General features: G+C 43.5%; 1 protein-coding gene across 5 annotated transcripts in view; it reads left to right on the forward strand.

Annotated features, from left to right (window-relative positions):
* LOC144597892 (uncharacterized) overlaps positions 1-17,033 on the forward strand; it is a 66,489-nt gene that overhangs the window by 35,189 nt on the left and 14,267 nt on the right. For 2 of the 5 annotated variants that reach the window (XM_078407653.1, XM_078407651.1), the window contains 5 exons: positions 892-1,063; positions 5,764-5,858; positions 8,100-8,270; positions 10,652-10,777; positions 12,663-12,741. In XM_078407653.1, coding sequence (XP_078263779.1) covers positions 892-1,063; positions 5,764-5,858; positions 8,100-8,270; positions 10,652-10,777; positions 12,663-12,741 — 643 coding nt within the window. Of the gene's footprint in view, positions 1-891; positions 1,064-5,763; positions 5,859-8,099; positions 8,271-10,651; positions 10,778-12,662; positions 12,742-15,691; positions 16,348-17,033 lie in introns of those variants that run through there. The other 3 variants (XM_078407654.1, XM_078407652.1, XM_078407655.1) reach the window with 3 other exon arrangements.

Genomic DNA, 17,033 nt, shown 5'->3' on the forward strand with positions numbered 1-17,033 from the left:
CCCGAAACATCACCCAATCCTTCTATCCAGAGATGCTGCCTGTCCCGCTGAGTTGCTCCAGCATTTTGTGTCTATCCTTGGTATAAACCAGCATCTGTAGTTCCTTCCTACACACTTGTTTTTTCTTTAATGTAGACAGAAAATATTGAGTGAAATAATTCAAAGAACTGACAGAAGGTTCTTATGAAATTCAATCTCAATTATTGTCCAATCTCTGAATCAGTTTGTCTGGGCCGTATCTTGTCGATGTCTGCTGACAATGTGCACAATTACTATTGCATGTGCTGCCATTACAACAGTGAATGCACAGCAGTGGTATTTGATTTTCTGAGGTAGGAGACTCCAGGTGCTGGAGTCTGGAGGAAAAAAAACAAAATTGCTAGTGGAACTCAATGGGTCAAGCAGCTTCTGCGAAGGGAATGGAGAGTTGGTGTTTCAGGTCAAGACCATTCATCTGGACTGGTGAAGGCTCCACACCCACAATGTTCATTTCCTTCCACAGGTTCTGCCTGACCCAAAGTGTTCCTTCAGCAATGTGTGTTCTGTTTACATATTTAATTGGCTGTTAAGTGTTTTATGATTTTGTGAAGGAAAATAACTGCAGATGCTGGTTCAAATTGAAGGTAGACACAAAATGCTGGAGTAACTCAGCGGGTCAGGCAGCATCTCAGGAGAGAAGGAATGGGTGACGTTTCGGGTCGAGACCCTTCTTCAGACTGAAGAAGGGTCTCGACCCGAAACGTCACCCATTCCTTCTCTCCTGAGATGCTGCCTGACCTGCTGAGTTACTCCAGCATTTTGTGTCTACTGTATGATTTTGTGAGGTGACTTTGAACGCAGCAACATTTATGGTGCCGTTGTTGTCTCTGATTTTTATTTCTGCACTCACAGGGTGGCTCCTGGATTGCAACAGGTGACGAGGCTTCACGATTTGCACGATTTGCCTTTCGGAGGCATTTTTTCCAGCATTTGGGCTTCCGCTTGGCAAGAACCTGCCATGGGTTCAGGAGTCCAGCCGCAGTGGTGAATGTTGAAGGGTTTGCGCCAGGGCTCAAGGACGGAGGTATACAATAACTATATTGTTTCAGATGGAGTGGTCACATTGCCATTCCAATATCTACCCCCAAAACCCAATCATAACCCGATAATAGGAAATATAGATGATGAAAAAAGGTTGAGGAAGTTGATTTTTATCTTCAGAAAGTGGTATGACTAAGATTAACTGAAATTCTCATGCTTATGAAGAGACTTTAATAATTTGAAAATGCTGGGTGCAACCATGGTGCCGATCTGCACTTATGGTGAGAACTAATTAATTGATGTTTTAGATATGGGCTCATTGATTGACATAAGCCTTGCTTTGTATGTGAGCTATGCCTAATTTTCATAAACCAAACATCCATTATGTTTATATTTTGATAGTCTTTCATCTTACAAGTTTATGGAATGGTAGTGCAGTTGAAAAGTAATCTGGCGGTTTGTCCTTTGTCTGGAAGGTCACTATTTGAAGTGATACATTGGTGGATGCAACTATTATCCTGCGTGTGAAAACATTTTGCAGCTCCTTTCTTTTCTCTTCGCTTTCAATACCTATTCTTCAACACAGCTTCTATAATCAGTGGGCACTCTCTCCCAATTCACTGTCAGAACCCAGAGTAATTTTGAAAACCCACGTCAAACTCTTCCTCCTGTCCAGTTGTAAAGGTAAGTCATGTGTCTCACTGCCCCTGGCCTCTCCTGATGTTTCTGATGCATCAAGTCTGTACCAAACTTGAGGCACGCCGCAATTACAGTGCAAGTTGAGACTTGACATCCAATTATTGCAAGACCATTAAAGCATCTAACACAATTATGAATACGAAAAGGATATTTCCCTTTCATGTCTTATCCATCAACATGTGAAATTCAATGAATTAGGAGATCAAATCTCATGATTTTTGAATTTCATGAGGAAGTAACCAGGAAGTTTGATGAGGGCAAGGTCAGAGATGTAGTCTACATGAACTTCAGCAAGGCCTTTGATAACATTCTGCATGTAGGCTGCTCTGGGGAATTAAATTGTGTGGAATCCAGGAAGAGGCAGTTAAATGGATATAGAATTGGCTTCATGGTGGGAAGTAGAGGACGATGGTGGAAGGTTCTTTCTCAGACTGGAGATCTTTAGTGTGCTCGTGGAGTGCCTCAGGGATTGGTGTTGAGCCAATTGCTGTTTGTCATCTATATCAACAATTTGAATGGGAATGTACTACTATCGATACCAGCAACCTTAACATCGATGGTCGGCAAGTGACTGGAGAGGAATATGATATACAGGCACTTGGTGAGTCAGGGGTTGATAAGGGATAGTCAGCAATGGGTTTGTGCATGGGACCTCATGTCTCATGAATCTGAGTTTTTTGAAGTAACCATAAAGGTTAACGAGAGCAGGGCCATAGACATAGTCTGTATGGACATCAGCAAGACCATTGACAAGGTTCCACATGGTAGGCTGCTCTGGAAGATTTGATTCTATAGGATGCAGGGATCCTAACTAATTGGATATAGAAGTGGCTTCATTGCAGGAAGCAGGGAATAAAGCTGGAAGGTTGTTTTCCACACTGGCCTTAGGGGTAGATACTGGGTCCATTGCCATTTGTCATCTATATCAATGATTTGGATGAGAATTTACAAGGCATGATTAATAAGTTTGCAGATGACACTTACAATAGTTAATATCACAGACCGTGAAGATAGTTATCAAGAATTATAGTGGGATCTTAATCAGCTGGGCAAGTAGCCCAAGGAATCACAAATTGAGTTTAATTCACTAAAGGTTACTAGGTTAATTTCCGGAATGGCGGGACTCTCATATGTTGAAAGACTGGAGCAACTAGGCTTGTATACATTGGAATTTAGAAGGATGAGAGGGGATCTTATCGAAACGTTTAAGATTATTAAGGGGTTGGACACGTTAGAGGCAGGAAACATGTTCCCAATGTTGGGGGAGTCCAGAACAAGGGGCCACAGTTTAAGAATAAGGGGTAGGCCATTTAGAACGGAGATGAGGAAAAACCTTTTCAGTCAGAGAGTTGTGAATCTGTGGAATTCTCTGCCTCAAAAGGCAGTGGAGGCCAATTCTCTGAATGCATTCAAGAGGGAGCTAGATAGAGCTCTTAAGGATAGCGGAGTCAGGGGGTATGGGGAGAAGGCAGGAATGGGGTACTGATTGAGAATGATCAGCCATGATCACATTGAATGGCGATGCTGGCTCGAAGGGCCGAATGGCCTCCTCCTGCACCTATTGTCTATTGTCTATTGCCTAAAGTGTGAGGTGTTGCATGTTAGGAAGTCAAACCTGAGCAGGGTCTACACAGTGAATGGCAGGGCCCTGGGGCGTTGCAGAGCAGAGGGATCTAAGGCTTTCGGCATGCTGATTTTCATCAGTCAACAAATTGAGTGTAGAAGTTAGAACTTTATGTTACAGTTGTACCAAGATAGGGTAAGACCGTACTTGGAGTATTTGTGTTGAGTTTCAGTCACACTGCTGGAGGAAAGATGCCATCAAGCTGGATTCAGAGTGCAGAGATGTTGCCAGGACTCAAAGGCCTGAGCTATACAGAGAGGTTTTTTTTTTTGAGTGATACAGCGTGAAAACAGGCCCTTCGGCCCACCGGGTCTGCGCCGCCCAGTGATCCCCGCACATTAACACTATCCTACACACACTAGGGACAATTTTTACATTTACCCAGTCAATTAACCTACATACCTGTACGTCTTTGGAGTGTGGGAGGAAACCGAAAATCTCGGAGAAAACCCACGCAGGTCACGGGGAGAACGTACAAACTCCGTACAGACGGCACCCGTAGCCAGGATCGAACCTGAGTCTCCGGCGCTGCAGTCGCTGTAAGGCAGCAACTCTACCGCTGCGCCACTGTGGTTGGGCCGGCTAGGACTTTGTTCCCTGGAGCACAAGAGGATGAGGGGTGATCTTACAGAGGAGCAAGATAAGGTGAATGCACACAATGTTTCCCCTATAATGGGGAATCAAGAACTAGAGGGCATAGTTTTAAGGTATGAGGAGAAAGATTTAATAGGAATCTGAGTTGTAACTTTTCACACAGGCGGTGGTGGATACATGGAATGAACTGCCAGATGAAGTATTTGAGGCAGGTACAATGACATCTGAAAAACACTTGTACAGGTGCATGGATAGGAAGGAGTTAGATTAGACCAAGTGGACCTGTTGGGCCCAAACCTCTCCTGCATTGGTGCAGCACCCTCTCGTCCCACCCTCCCCCTCCCCCCTCCCACCCTCTCCCCTCCCTCCCCCTCCCCCTCCCCCTCCCCCTCCCCCTCCCCCTCCCCCCTCCCCCTCCCTTCTCCCTCCTCCCCTCCCCCTCCCTCCTCCCCTCCCCCTCCCCCTCCCCCTCCCCCCTCCTTCCCTCCCCCTCCCCCTCCCACCCTCCCTCCTCCCACTCCCTCCCCCTCCCTCGGAGGTAGATTTAAACTTTAAAATGTGAATAACTTTAAAAATATAACACCGATTTCAATGAAATATCATATCATCATTATACATTGAGAACAAATGTCCCTGCCTTTCCAGTTTCAGCTTTGTCCATTTATTATGATACTGTACTTACTTATTGTCTAGATAGTGGCACTTGTTGATTCTGATGCAGCAGCCAGCTTCTTTCTAGTAAACAAAATAAGCAGTAATCCGAATTGATTATTGATTGATGATTGATGCTGAAAACCTGAAATAAAAACAAAATACTGGAAACGCTCAGCAGGTCGGGGCAACATCTGTGGAGAGAGAAAGATTAGTTGTGTTTCACATCATTGATTTTCATCAGAGCAACGTTGCAGTCAGTTCAAACTTCACCTGGCTTTAGGTCTTAGCTTATTTGCTGGGATAAGAAATATTGTTTTTACAGTTTCTGCTACGATGTGTCAATTTCACCATTCTTGAGAGAAAGTGATGTGCTACCATGGCATCTCAAATAGACGGCATGCTGATGGAAATTGATGTACTCCTTTAGCAGTAGAAATAGCATTCAAAAGGATGAAGGATCTTTAGATAATGGATTTATTCACAAAATGCTGGAGTAACTCAGCAGGTCAGGCAGCATCTCGGGAGAGAAGGAATGGGTGACGTTTCGGGTCGAGACCCTTCTTCAGACAAGATAATGGATTTTGCTTGCAGTGAACTGGGGAATTATTTTTTTCAATTAATGCATTGACAACATAATCTCAGGTGGCCTTTCGGATCGGGACTCTTCCTCAAGACTCATTGAGTTTGTTTTTTTGCTCAAGATTTCCAGCATCTGAGGTTTCTTGTGTCAACATAACTCACGGAATGGGGCATGCCTGGAAAGAAGCTGACCACAATCATTTAAGTTCAATTCACAACTTGAGGCTTAATGTATTTTTTATAGGATTAAAAAGTTGCGTTAAATAACTGAAAATGGGATGCCATACTTGCATGATGGTTTTATCCCATTATTATCCTATCACCTGAGATGATTATGGGTTAAAATGAGACTGTCATGTCCTTAATTGCACTCTCTACTGTCGACTGTATTTGCATGTTGTTGATATGGCTCCGTTCCTTTAGCTGTGGGAAGGTTGGGCAATGTGATTAGCATTTCTGCTGCGTGGCATTCAATAGTTTATGAAATAAGGAGAGAACAAAATAATATAATTCTTGAAGCTCTGAATTGATATTTTTTTTGGCAGTTTTCCCAGAAACAAGATTTCCACTAAAGAGGCTTGTGTTTACTGCAGATTACCCATCCGCTGTTCCCAAGGAGTCTCTGCTGCTGGTCCCAGTCTCCAGCAGCAACGCTCAATTCTACTATGAGACAGATGCTGCTTTGCAGGTAGGTCAGTCATGCATGCTTTTGAGGAGAAAGAGTCAACAAGGTCATTCGATACCATTTAAAATAGCTGGATTCTCTGAAGATCATTTTTTTACAAGCTTCCTGTGTGAGATGAATTAAGTGCCACACTTCAGACACGTCCTGAACAGAATCGGCTTAATGTTGGAATGTCAGTAATAAGTCTTGTGGTTCCATGTAGTACAAGCATAAATAATTGTAAAGCTAACTCTCAGTGGGAAGCATGAAGGTTTGCAAATTGGTCTCATCGTTATTGAATTTGAAGCTTATTTTACCTCCTTGAAGGAATACTTCGGGCAAGGTCCAAAATAATCCATTTATTGAACCACTAGATAATGAGTTGAAAATATTCTGCTTTTTCCAGTTCTTTTTTTCTCTTCTCACTGAAGTGAACCGTGCCCATGTAAAATCCCATATAATCGGATCAATCCTCATAACGTGCAGTTGCATGGCTATTTTTTCCATGGGGAAAGGGATGTGGCACGCATTGAAGAGACAAGCTGGGTCCTTCCTTGTTCTATGTATTGCCTGCAGGAGTGTGTGTAGCTGAATAGCAGGGACTGGGGGCTGACTTTCCACAGGATGTAAGACCACGTGTAGTGTTTCCCAGGTAAAATAAGCTGATTCATGTTCTTCAGGTTTTGGCGAGCAACAGCTATGAGCCAAACGCGGACAGGCGGGACTAATGTAGCTGGGATATATTGGCCGGTGTGGGCAAGTTGGGCCGAAGAGCCTGTTTCCCCACTGTATCACTCTATGACTTTATGACTCTAATTGAGAGAAATTTGGAGACCTTTGAACTATCTTTAAACGGACTTTATCTTGTACTAAATGTTGCACCCTTCATCCTTTATATGTACACTGTCTTGATTATAAATAGTCTTTTCTTTGACAGGACAGAACAACAAAAAAGCTTTTCACTGAACCTTGGTACATGTGACAGTAACAAACTAAACTAAACTAAAATAAATAAGAAACAAAACTGCCGATGCTGGTTTAAATCGAAGGCAGACACTAGAGTAGACAGAAGCTAGAGTAACTCAGCGGGTCAGGCAGCATCTCTGGAGAGAAGGAATGGGTGACGTTTCGGGTTGAGACCGAAGGCTGAGTTACTCCAGCTTCTTGTGTCTTCCTTAAACTAAAATAAATATTGTTTGATCATATTTCATGGGTGTGCGAATGCAATTATTAATTGGCTCCTCCACTTAGCACTGAAAGGGGATTAGCAAAGAACTGAAATGAACTTGGTTCTCACTCGAAGTGAGAGTGGTTGATTTGCAGAACTGGACAATGTTACGTTGCTATGGGAGAAGCTGGGGTTGGGCTGGGATTTCTCTCTTCATGGTATTGATACCTGATCTGAGTTTTGCCACTGAGAGACAAACTTGACTGTGATAAACAAAGAAACAATAAAGGTTAGTATGACTATTCTGCCTCCCAAATGGGTTTATTGTATCTTGAACCTTTGTATAAACTCAACCACTTGAGAGGTTCGGTGATGTAAATTCCCTGCACCACAGCGAACACGTCGTTTGGATCATTTCAACGTTTTAAAGTTTTACACGGGGACTAGTTTTTGAAACATTATTACCAAAACTTCAAAAAATATGAGGACTGGTTTTCTTAACGTTCTTACAATAATTTCATGGCTCTATTGACCAGAGTGTTTCGGTGGACAATAACCGTTAACGATATTCATCCTAATCAACAGGGCAAATGTGTCAAGGTATTGGGTACCAAGCAGAAAACGTCCTCATGCTGTAACGATCCATCAGTGATTACTAACAATGTCCATCTTTGTACTGCACCAACAAGCCTGCTCTTAATCCCTGTTGAATTTCGTGATCAGCATACCAACCACTCATTTTATTTGCTACAAATTAGTTAATTTTGCAGAAATTATAGATCAGGAGTTGGGGAAAAGACGGGGCATTCAAGTGGAGGTATAGCTATGAGTTTTTAAATTAATTTCCAAGATTCTTGAAGCCAAACAAGATAATCTGATATATTTCTGAACAGAAATGTGCAGGTGGGATTGTACATTGCACGTGCAGACAGACGTGTACGATCTGATCAAATGATAAATTAATCCTTTTCAAATCCGACCAGCTCCTAGGAAGGCCTCAAGAGGGAATCTGTTTTTTTTAGTATTTCTGAAAACCTCTTGGAAAGCTGGTCTCATGTCAATGAAACCCCGTTGCTGTTTTGCTCTGGTTTATTCAGGAGCAGCTGGAGTTGGAATACAGAGACCTGGGAGAAAGCAGTTACAGCAGCCAGTTGTTTAGAGTGTGCAAGCAGGTGATCGAGGAACAGCAGACCCCTCCGACGTCTGGCTTTGTCCTGGGTAGCGGAGCTGGGCTCATGTCCTTCATGTTGACCCAGCTGTTTCACAAGGTGATTATTGAATTGTCTTTGAATGTTAGAGTTACAAATATTTTCATACCTTCCCAGTCTCCTTCTGAAGTTACTGAGGCCCACTGAGTGGCTGCAGGCACTCAGGATAAGGATAACTCAACGGGACAGGCAGCATCTCTGGATAGAAGGAACACATGACGTTTCAGGTCGAGACCTTCTTTAGACTTCTTCAGTCTGAGGAAGGGTCTCAACCTGAAACTTCACCAATTCCTTCTATCCAGAGATGCTGCCAGTCCCACTGAGTTACTCCAGCTTTTAGACAGACATAAACATGGAAAATAGATGCAGGAGGAAGCCTTTTGGCCCTTCGAGTCAGCACCGCCATTCATTGTGATCATGGCTGATCATCCACAATCAGTAACCTGAGCCTTCCTTCTCCCCATGTCCCTTGATTCCACTAGCCCCTAGAGCTCTATCTAACTCTCTTTTTAATTCATCCAGCGAATTGGCCTCCACTGCCTTCTGTGGCAGAGAATTCCACAAATTCACAACTCTCTGGGTGAAAAAAGTTTCTTCTCACCTCAGTTTTAAATGGCCTCCCCTTTATTCTTAGACTGTGGCCCCTGGTCCTGGTTTTGTGTCAATCTTTGGTGTAAACCAGCATCTGCAGTTCCTTCTTACACATCTGAACCCATGAGATCATTATGGACACTGAGGTTTGTGTTCACAGAGTCCTTACCTGAGGCCCAATGAAGTCTGATTTTTTTCAGTATGGAGTCTTTTCGTCCTCATTGAATTCGAGTTGCTCTGTCCAATTATACTGATGCTCCCTGAGCTGCGAGGGGCTCTGATCTATTAGTCTAAGATCAAAGACAGGATATGGGTCTGCCACCAGTCTCACCCACAACCTGCTCCCCAGTGAACAACCGACTCACAAACGGTATAACAGTTCCCCTCTCATGCTTCCTACTGTACTGTTGTGATTAACAACTTGTAATGGGATAATGCAAATTGGAGGAACAGCACCTCATATTTCACTTGTGCAGCTTCCAACTAGCGGTATGAATATTGATTTCTTTAACTTCAAGTAACCCTTGCATCCCCTCTCTCTGACCCTCCCCCACCCAAGCCGTTGTACTATTTCTAAAGTCGTCTTGTTGAGTTTCATTGTCTCCAACTCGTTTTCACCTAGCCCACAGCTAACAATGGCCTGTTTCTTTTGTCATCGTTACATTTTTGCATATCTTTCATTCATTTGTTGTATATCTCTCCATATCAACGTCTATACCTCTCATTTCCCTTTCCCCTGACTCTCAGTCTGAAGAAGGGTCTCGACCCGAAACGTCACCTATTCCTTTTCTCCAGAGATGCTGTGTGACCCGCTGAGTTCCTCCAGCTTTTTGTGTCTATCTTCGGTTTAAACCAGCATCTGCAGTTAGACAATAGACAATAGACAATAGGTGCAGGAGTAGGCCATTCAGCCCTTCGAGCCAGCACCGCCATTCAATGCGATCATGGCTGATCACTCTCAATCAGTACCCCGTTCCTGCCTTCACCCCATACCCTCTCACTCCGCTATCCTTAAGAGCTCTATCCAGCTCTCTCTTGAAAGCATCCAACGAACTGGCCTCCACTGCCTTCTGAGGCAGAGAATTCCACACCTTCACCACTCTCTGACTGAAAAAGTTCTTCCTCATTTCCGTTCTAAATGGCCTACCCCTTATTCTTAAACTGTGGCCCCTTGTTCTGGACTCCCCCAACATTGGGAACATGTTATCTGCCTCTAATGTGTCCAATCCCCTAATTATCTTATATGTTTCAATAAGATCCCCTCTCATCCTTCTAAATTCCAGTGTATACAAGCCCAATCGCTCCAGCCTTTCAACATATGACAATCCCGACATTCCGGGAATTAACCTAGTGAACCTACGCTGCACGCCCTCCATAGCAAGAATATCCTTCCTCAAATTTGGAGACCAAAACTGCACACAGTACTCCAGGTGCGGTCTCACCAGGGCCCGGTACAACTGTAGAAGGACCTCTTTGCTCCTATACTCAACTCCTCTTGTTACGAAGGCCAACATTCCATTGGCTTTCTTCACTGCCTGCTGAACCTGCATGCTTCCTTTCATTGACTGATGCACTAGGACACCCAGATCTCGTTGAACTCCCCCTCCTCCTAACTTCCTTCCTACACAGTAATGGGATTCCCCCCGTTCAAAGTGTGGTAAACGTTTGTACAATTTTGAACATTTTGAACATTTGTACAGTTTTGTTGCAAGTTAAGGAACCCCCTACCACTCCCATATTCCAATATAATGTGGAGCCCATATCTCACTGTCAGGCTGAAGTGGTTCTTCACTGTGATGTCTTATCCAGCACCATGATTTACGTCAATTTATTTTGATTATCATTCATAGGTCATTGGAATAGACTACAGTGGAAGGTTTATTAATACTGCACAGCAGATAAAATGCAGAGGACACCAGAATTCTGAGTTCAAGTTTCCAGAGTATTTGGCCAGAGAGAGAGTGGTGTTTAAACAGGTAAACTTTCTGCAGGTTGCAAAAACATTGTTTGTATGATCATCTGGACATAACCTTTTAGTTTTAGTTTAGTTTAGTGGTACAGCACGGTCAACTGAGTCCACGCCGACCGGCGATTACATGCACACTGACACTATCCTACACACACTAGGGACAATTTTATAATTATACCAAGCCAATTAGTCTACAAACCTGTCCCGCCACCTCCCCTGACATCAGTCTGAAGAAGGGTCTCGACCTGAAACGTCACCCATTCCTTCTCTCCCGAGATGCTGCCTGACCCGCTGAGTTACTCCAGCATTTTATGTCTACCTTCGATTTAAATTTTTCCTACAAACCTGTACGTCGTTGGAGTGTGGGAGGAAACCGGAACTCCCGGTAAAACCCACGCAGGTCACAGGGAGAATGTACAAACTCCATACAGACAGCACCCGCAGTCAGGATTGAGCTCGAGTCTCTGGCGCGGTAAGGCAGCAACTCTACCGCTGCACGCCCTCTGTCACTGTGCTGCACTGTTCTACATTACATGCTCCTTCTGTCACCCTATCTAGACTGTGCGGTGACCTAAGCCCGTAATAACAAATCCGATGAGTGAGTCCGTCTACAGGACATGCTCCACAGTAATCCATTGATATGCGCATTTGTTACATTTGTAATACAGTAGATGAGTGAGTGGAGACATGACTTGCACAGGCTTTAGAATCTCTGCAATTAGCCATCGAGGCAAAGATACCACATCTGGCGCTGTGTGTGACAGGCGTGCAATGATCCCGTTCAAAGTCCCCGTAGCCCCTTTTCATCTTCCCTAATTAACAGAGAGCAGCTCACCTCTGGAGAGCTCCCCTGGATCGTGCTGGGGAGAGACAGGTGACCTTAGGACCCCATACTTCACCACATGGGGAGTTTTCTCACCTGCCTTTTGAGTCTGTTACAGGTTGGCAGAGGCTGAGAGCCTTGAGTGTCAGCAACGATGTTATTGTTGTATCACATGTCATCCATCATCACAACCGTACTTTATGAGCCAAGTATGATTTGCAACATACGAGGAATTTCATTTGCCATACAGTCATCATAACAATAAAAAGCAACAGGACACACAAAATACATTTTAATATGAACATCCACCACAGTGACTCCTCTTGTGATAGAAGGTGAAAAGAAGTTAAATCTCTCCCTTCGTTGTTCTCCAGCGGTCGGGGGCCTCTAACCTTCCGTTGACGGGATGATCTTGACTCCCGTAGTCGGCGGTCAGGCCTTCCTCGTCAGGGCGATCAAGCTCCTGCATGGGGGAGGGGATCTCAGCTCCCCCACCCCGGGCGATCTACCCCAGGTCGGGGCTGCTCGAACCTCGTGCAGCTTGGAGATCCCAACCGGTCTCAACCCGAGACTGCGAGCTCCTGATGTTAAAGTCTGCAGGCCGTGCTGGAGCGTCGATCCCAGGCAAGGAATCGCACACTCAGATGTTAAGTCCACGGCCCCGCGAGGGCTCAAAGTCAGTCCCAGGCAAAGCCTCCAGCTCCACGATATTAGGCCGCAGAGCGACCGGAGATATGATCCGGATAACAATCACATCTCCGGCAAGGTAAGAGATTGAAAAAAAGTTTCCCCCACCCCCCACATAAAACAAACCAGAGAACATTAACACAAACTTTTAAAACTTACCAAAAATAACAAAAAGAGTTTGAAAAGGACAGAGACTGTAGGCGAAGCAGCCATCGTGCAGCGCCCCCTGGTATCTGTAAGAACAAGAATGAGAATGGCCTTTTGTTAAACTCCTTTGGTCAACTTTGTTCTGAACCGGTTGTTGTGCTTAGTTTCACAAAGGCTGCTGAGTAGTAATTTGCACTATTAGATTGCTAATGGACAGACACTTTCTATTTTTCAGCTCACGTGGATTCCTAATGAGGTTGGAAGTCATAGTTTTTTACTTCTTCATTTCCTTGATCGCACCATGAATCCCTCAGGTAAATTTGATAAACTACATTTTTATAGATGCTTTCATTCAAAATATTATAATTTAATAATATTACATTGAATATGAATAAATTATCTTAGGATAGTTTATTAATTTCATAGAAAGTTGCTGCCAATTCAATCCAACTCTGGGATGTCTGTAAAAAAAAAAATTAATACACGGCTTATTTCTATTAGTTCTGAAAGATCTTTTGAAGCTCGAAATTCTGCCATTCCAATAACAACCGAAAATGCATTAGCCTTTTGTGTAGGAAGGAACTGCAGATGCTGGTTTACACCAAGGATAGACACAAAAAGCTGGAGGAACTCAGCAAGTCAGGCAGCATCTCTGGAGAAAATGCAAAGGTGACGTTTTGGGTCAAGTCCCTTCAACTTTGGGTCAAGACCCTTAAACCAGTTTAAATTCCATTTGGAATATTTTGGAGGTCCAAGAACCAAGAACCAAGAACTGCAGGTGAACTCAGAGTACACAGCAAAGGGCTAATTTGCTGACCTTTGGGTTGAGACCCTTCTTCAAAAAGTCTGGGGAAAGGGAAACATGAGATATAGAAGGTACATATGAATGAAAGATATGGAAAAAGCAATGATGATCAATGATCGGTGGAGCCCTCAATGGTCCATTGTTGGCTGTGGAGCAACATGTACAGTGTGTATCAACTCGTTATCACCTACCCCACAGCCAACCATGGACCATTGTGGGCTCCAACTTTCCTTGATCATCGTTGCTTTTTGCATATCTTTCATTCATTTGTTCCAAGTACCATCTATATCTCTCGTTTCCCTTTCCCCTTAGTCTGAAGAAGGGCCTCGACCCGAAAAGTGACCTATATATTAGCCCTTTGTTGTGTACTCTGAGTTCACCTGCAGTTGAAGTTTGACAGAAAATGTTCCTTCTATCCCAGCAACAGAACTTGCAAGGTCAGCACTTTTAATCTCGCATAAATCCAGGTCTTCCTTCTGTTCTGAAGATGCTGATTGGATCTATTTGGGATATGGATCTCAAAGTGGAGGAAAAATATTTACTGAAAACTAAATACTGGGTATTAGTAAAGCTAAGCACTAAAACAAATCTCATGGCCATTCATCATTCGATAACATGGACAGTTGCACACATATTACATATTTTACAGTTGTGTTTTACAGTCATGTCTTTTTCTTGTATTATATAAGTGCAATTTTATGTATAATTATCTTATTGTATTGTCTGGGTCTATGTGTCTACTGTATAAACGCTTGTGCGTACGGCTTTCAAAGCGTGTAAGAATTTGTAGATTATTGTCTAAATTCCACACATGCAAGGTGGCCAAACCGGTCAGCTACTTAGAGGTGTGCTTCATGGTGTAAGAGGAGGTATAAGAAAGGAAACTTTCTTCTACTTCTTCATATCCTTGATCGCACCCTGAATCCCTCAGGTAAAGTGTGACAAATTGCATTTTTACAAATGCCGTCATTGAAACAGGGCTAATGTTATCCTAGTAAATGAATATGCATGTATTTCACAATCACAATCACATTCATCAGCCAAGTATGTTTTGCAACATACGAGGAATGTCGTAACAATAAAAAGCAACAGGACACTCAAAATACATGTTAACATGAACATCCACCACAGTGACTCCTCCACATTCCTCACTGTGATGGAAGGCGAGAAAAAGTTCAATCTCTTCCCTTCTTTCTATATCTGTACCTGTGGCTCCATTACAGAATAGTGTAAATTTTAGTTTTGAACACATTAGAAGTCCTGCTACGTATGCATTTGAACCCTAAACTTTTTTTCCATTCTCAGTGGCAAGCCTAACATGGTTTTTATAAGCTTCTGAAAAAAGGTCTGACATAGGTTTCTCCTTGTGCCAGCGAAGGAACATTCTTGTGTAAATGTTGACAGAAGGCAATGAATCGTTTAATCGGCCTGATCGGGTACAGGGGGCCATTCAACCCATCAACTGTATGCTAGCTCCTGGTAGATGTATATCATCAGTCTCATTCTCCTGCTAGTTGCCCAAAGTCCTACTAGCTTTTCTGTCTAAAGTACCCTTTGAGGGTATTGATTAAGTCTGTTTCCACCACCCTTAAGAGTTTGTGAAATCTAGATCCTAATTACTTAGAGTAAAAAGGTTTATCCTGACAAGCCCCTTGTGCCTTTTTTCCCCAAAGTTTTAAGTTTATGCCTCCTGGTCTGTGAGCCATCCACTAATAGAAACTGCTGTCCTCTATCCACCGTTCTGAACCAGTCATGGTTTTCTTCACTTGCATTAAATCTCCCTTCAACTTTCTTTGCTCCACGGAGAACAATCCTGTTTTTCTAATACGAAATGTATGTAGAAATTGCACTTCCCGGGATCCATTCTAGTCCCCTCAACGGACCTTCACATCATCCCTAACATTTGCCAGTCTCAGCTGGGTCCATTACACCACCTGTGGCCCGGTCGGTCAATGTTGTGCATAATAGACTTAGTGCATAAGTGCTTGGTGCTTAGACTATTGTGCATAATAGACTTAGCATCAACCCCACGTGTCTTTGCACAGCAATAATTACAACACCTGAGATCTCATGCTTTTGTATCCGTGGGTTGCAAATTTCAATTATTTCTGTAAACCAGGTCATTCTGTCCCTGCTTATCCTTTCGAGCTGCTTGGTACCCTGTTGTGGTGGTAAGGTACTCTGCCTGTGCTTACAATGTGAGTTTGCACAAGAAGAATGGTTCAAGCAGCAAAATAAATGTTAGCATCCCCGAGAAAGAAAAAAAATCACTTGGACGAACTCTTGATAAATAATGAATGTTAATGAAATCACACATACCGAACAATATATGTGCAAGATTTACAAAGATTTTGATTTAATATTTTCTTCTTTTTGATTCCACATTTTAGAACACTGTGTGTTGGGACACTGATATTTGTTTTCACATTTTTGCTTCACGTTTTCTTTCCTTTTCACAGAACCTCTCAATGTCTCCTCAACTCTCCCGTAAATTAGTAAAGCCATTTTGAGTTAGGCCTGTCTTCCCTGCAAGTCCCAGCAGAGATTTATCTTCCCTGCAAGTCTCAGCAGATTCATCTTCCCTGCAAGTCTCAGCATAGATTCATCTTCCCTGCAAGTCCCAGCAGATTCATCTTCCCCGCAAGTCCCAGCAGCAGATTCATCTTCCCTGCAAGTTCCAGCAGATTCATCTTCCCTGCAAGTCCCAGCAGATTCATCGTCCCTGCAAGTCCCAGCAGATTCATCTTCCCTGCAAGTCTCAGCATAGATTCATCGTCCCTGCAAGTCCCAGCAGATTCATCTTCCCTGCAAGTCTCAGCATAGATTCATCGTCCCTGCAAGTCCCAGCAGATTCATCTTCCCTGCAAGTCCCAGCAGATTCATCTTCCCTGCAAGTCCAGGCGGAAGTTTGTCTTCCACTTGTGCCATGACTGTCCAGAGTTCTGCTGTACCATTTGAATGAGTCCTCACAAAGTAAACAAAAATGTTTTTTAAAACTGCAAATGGTGGAAATACTCAGCACATCAGGCAGCAACTGTGTAGAGCACAACAGAGGCAACGTCAGATTAATGACAGTACTCAGAACCAAGAAGGGCTAGAAGTCAACAGGCAACAAATTGCAGAGAAGTGAGGGGGGGGGGGGGGGGGGGAGGGAAGCGGGGGTGAAGAAGAGAATGAGGGGAATGTAAACGGTAACGTGGAGACCCAGAAAGTCAAATCATAACAAGTGGTGATGGTGTTGTCTGAGTGAGTGGTGAAAGTTTGTTAGTCACAGTGAATCAAGATCCTGCTGTAATTTTTGACAACCATCTTTGCGATTTTACAATATCACCCACTTTAGTGTCAACAGCAAACTTACTAACTTACTAATTATGCCTTGTACATTCTCATCCAAATCATTGATATAGATGACAAACTGCAATGGGCCCAGCTCCAAACCCGGAAAGCAAACCACTAGTCACAGGCCTCGAGTCCAAAAAACCATCACCCTCTGCTTCCTTCCAGGGAGCCATTTCCCTATTCAGTCGGCTGGCTTTCCTTGGATCCCATGTGATCTAACCTTCCAGGGCAGCCTACCATGTGGAACCTTGTCAAGTGCTTTGCTGAAATCCACATAACATCTACAACTTTGCTCTCATCAACCTTTTTGGTCACATCAATCAAATCCATGAGATATTATCTCCTACATACAAAACTATGCTGAGTATTCCTAATTGCCGCCTGTCCATCCAAATGCATGTATATCTTATCCCACAGAATACTCTCTAGTAACACACCAACCACAGATGCTGGATTCACTGA

The sequence above is a fragment of the Rhinoraja longicauda genome, chromosome 11, assembly GCF_053455715.1.
Source record: "Rhinoraja longicauda isolate Sanriku21f chromosome 11, sRhiLon1.1, whole genome shotgun sequence".
NCBI classification, from domain to species: domain Eukaryota; kingdom Metazoa; phylum Chordata; class Chondrichthyes; order Rajiformes; family Arhynchobatidae; genus Rhinoraja; species Rhinoraja longicauda.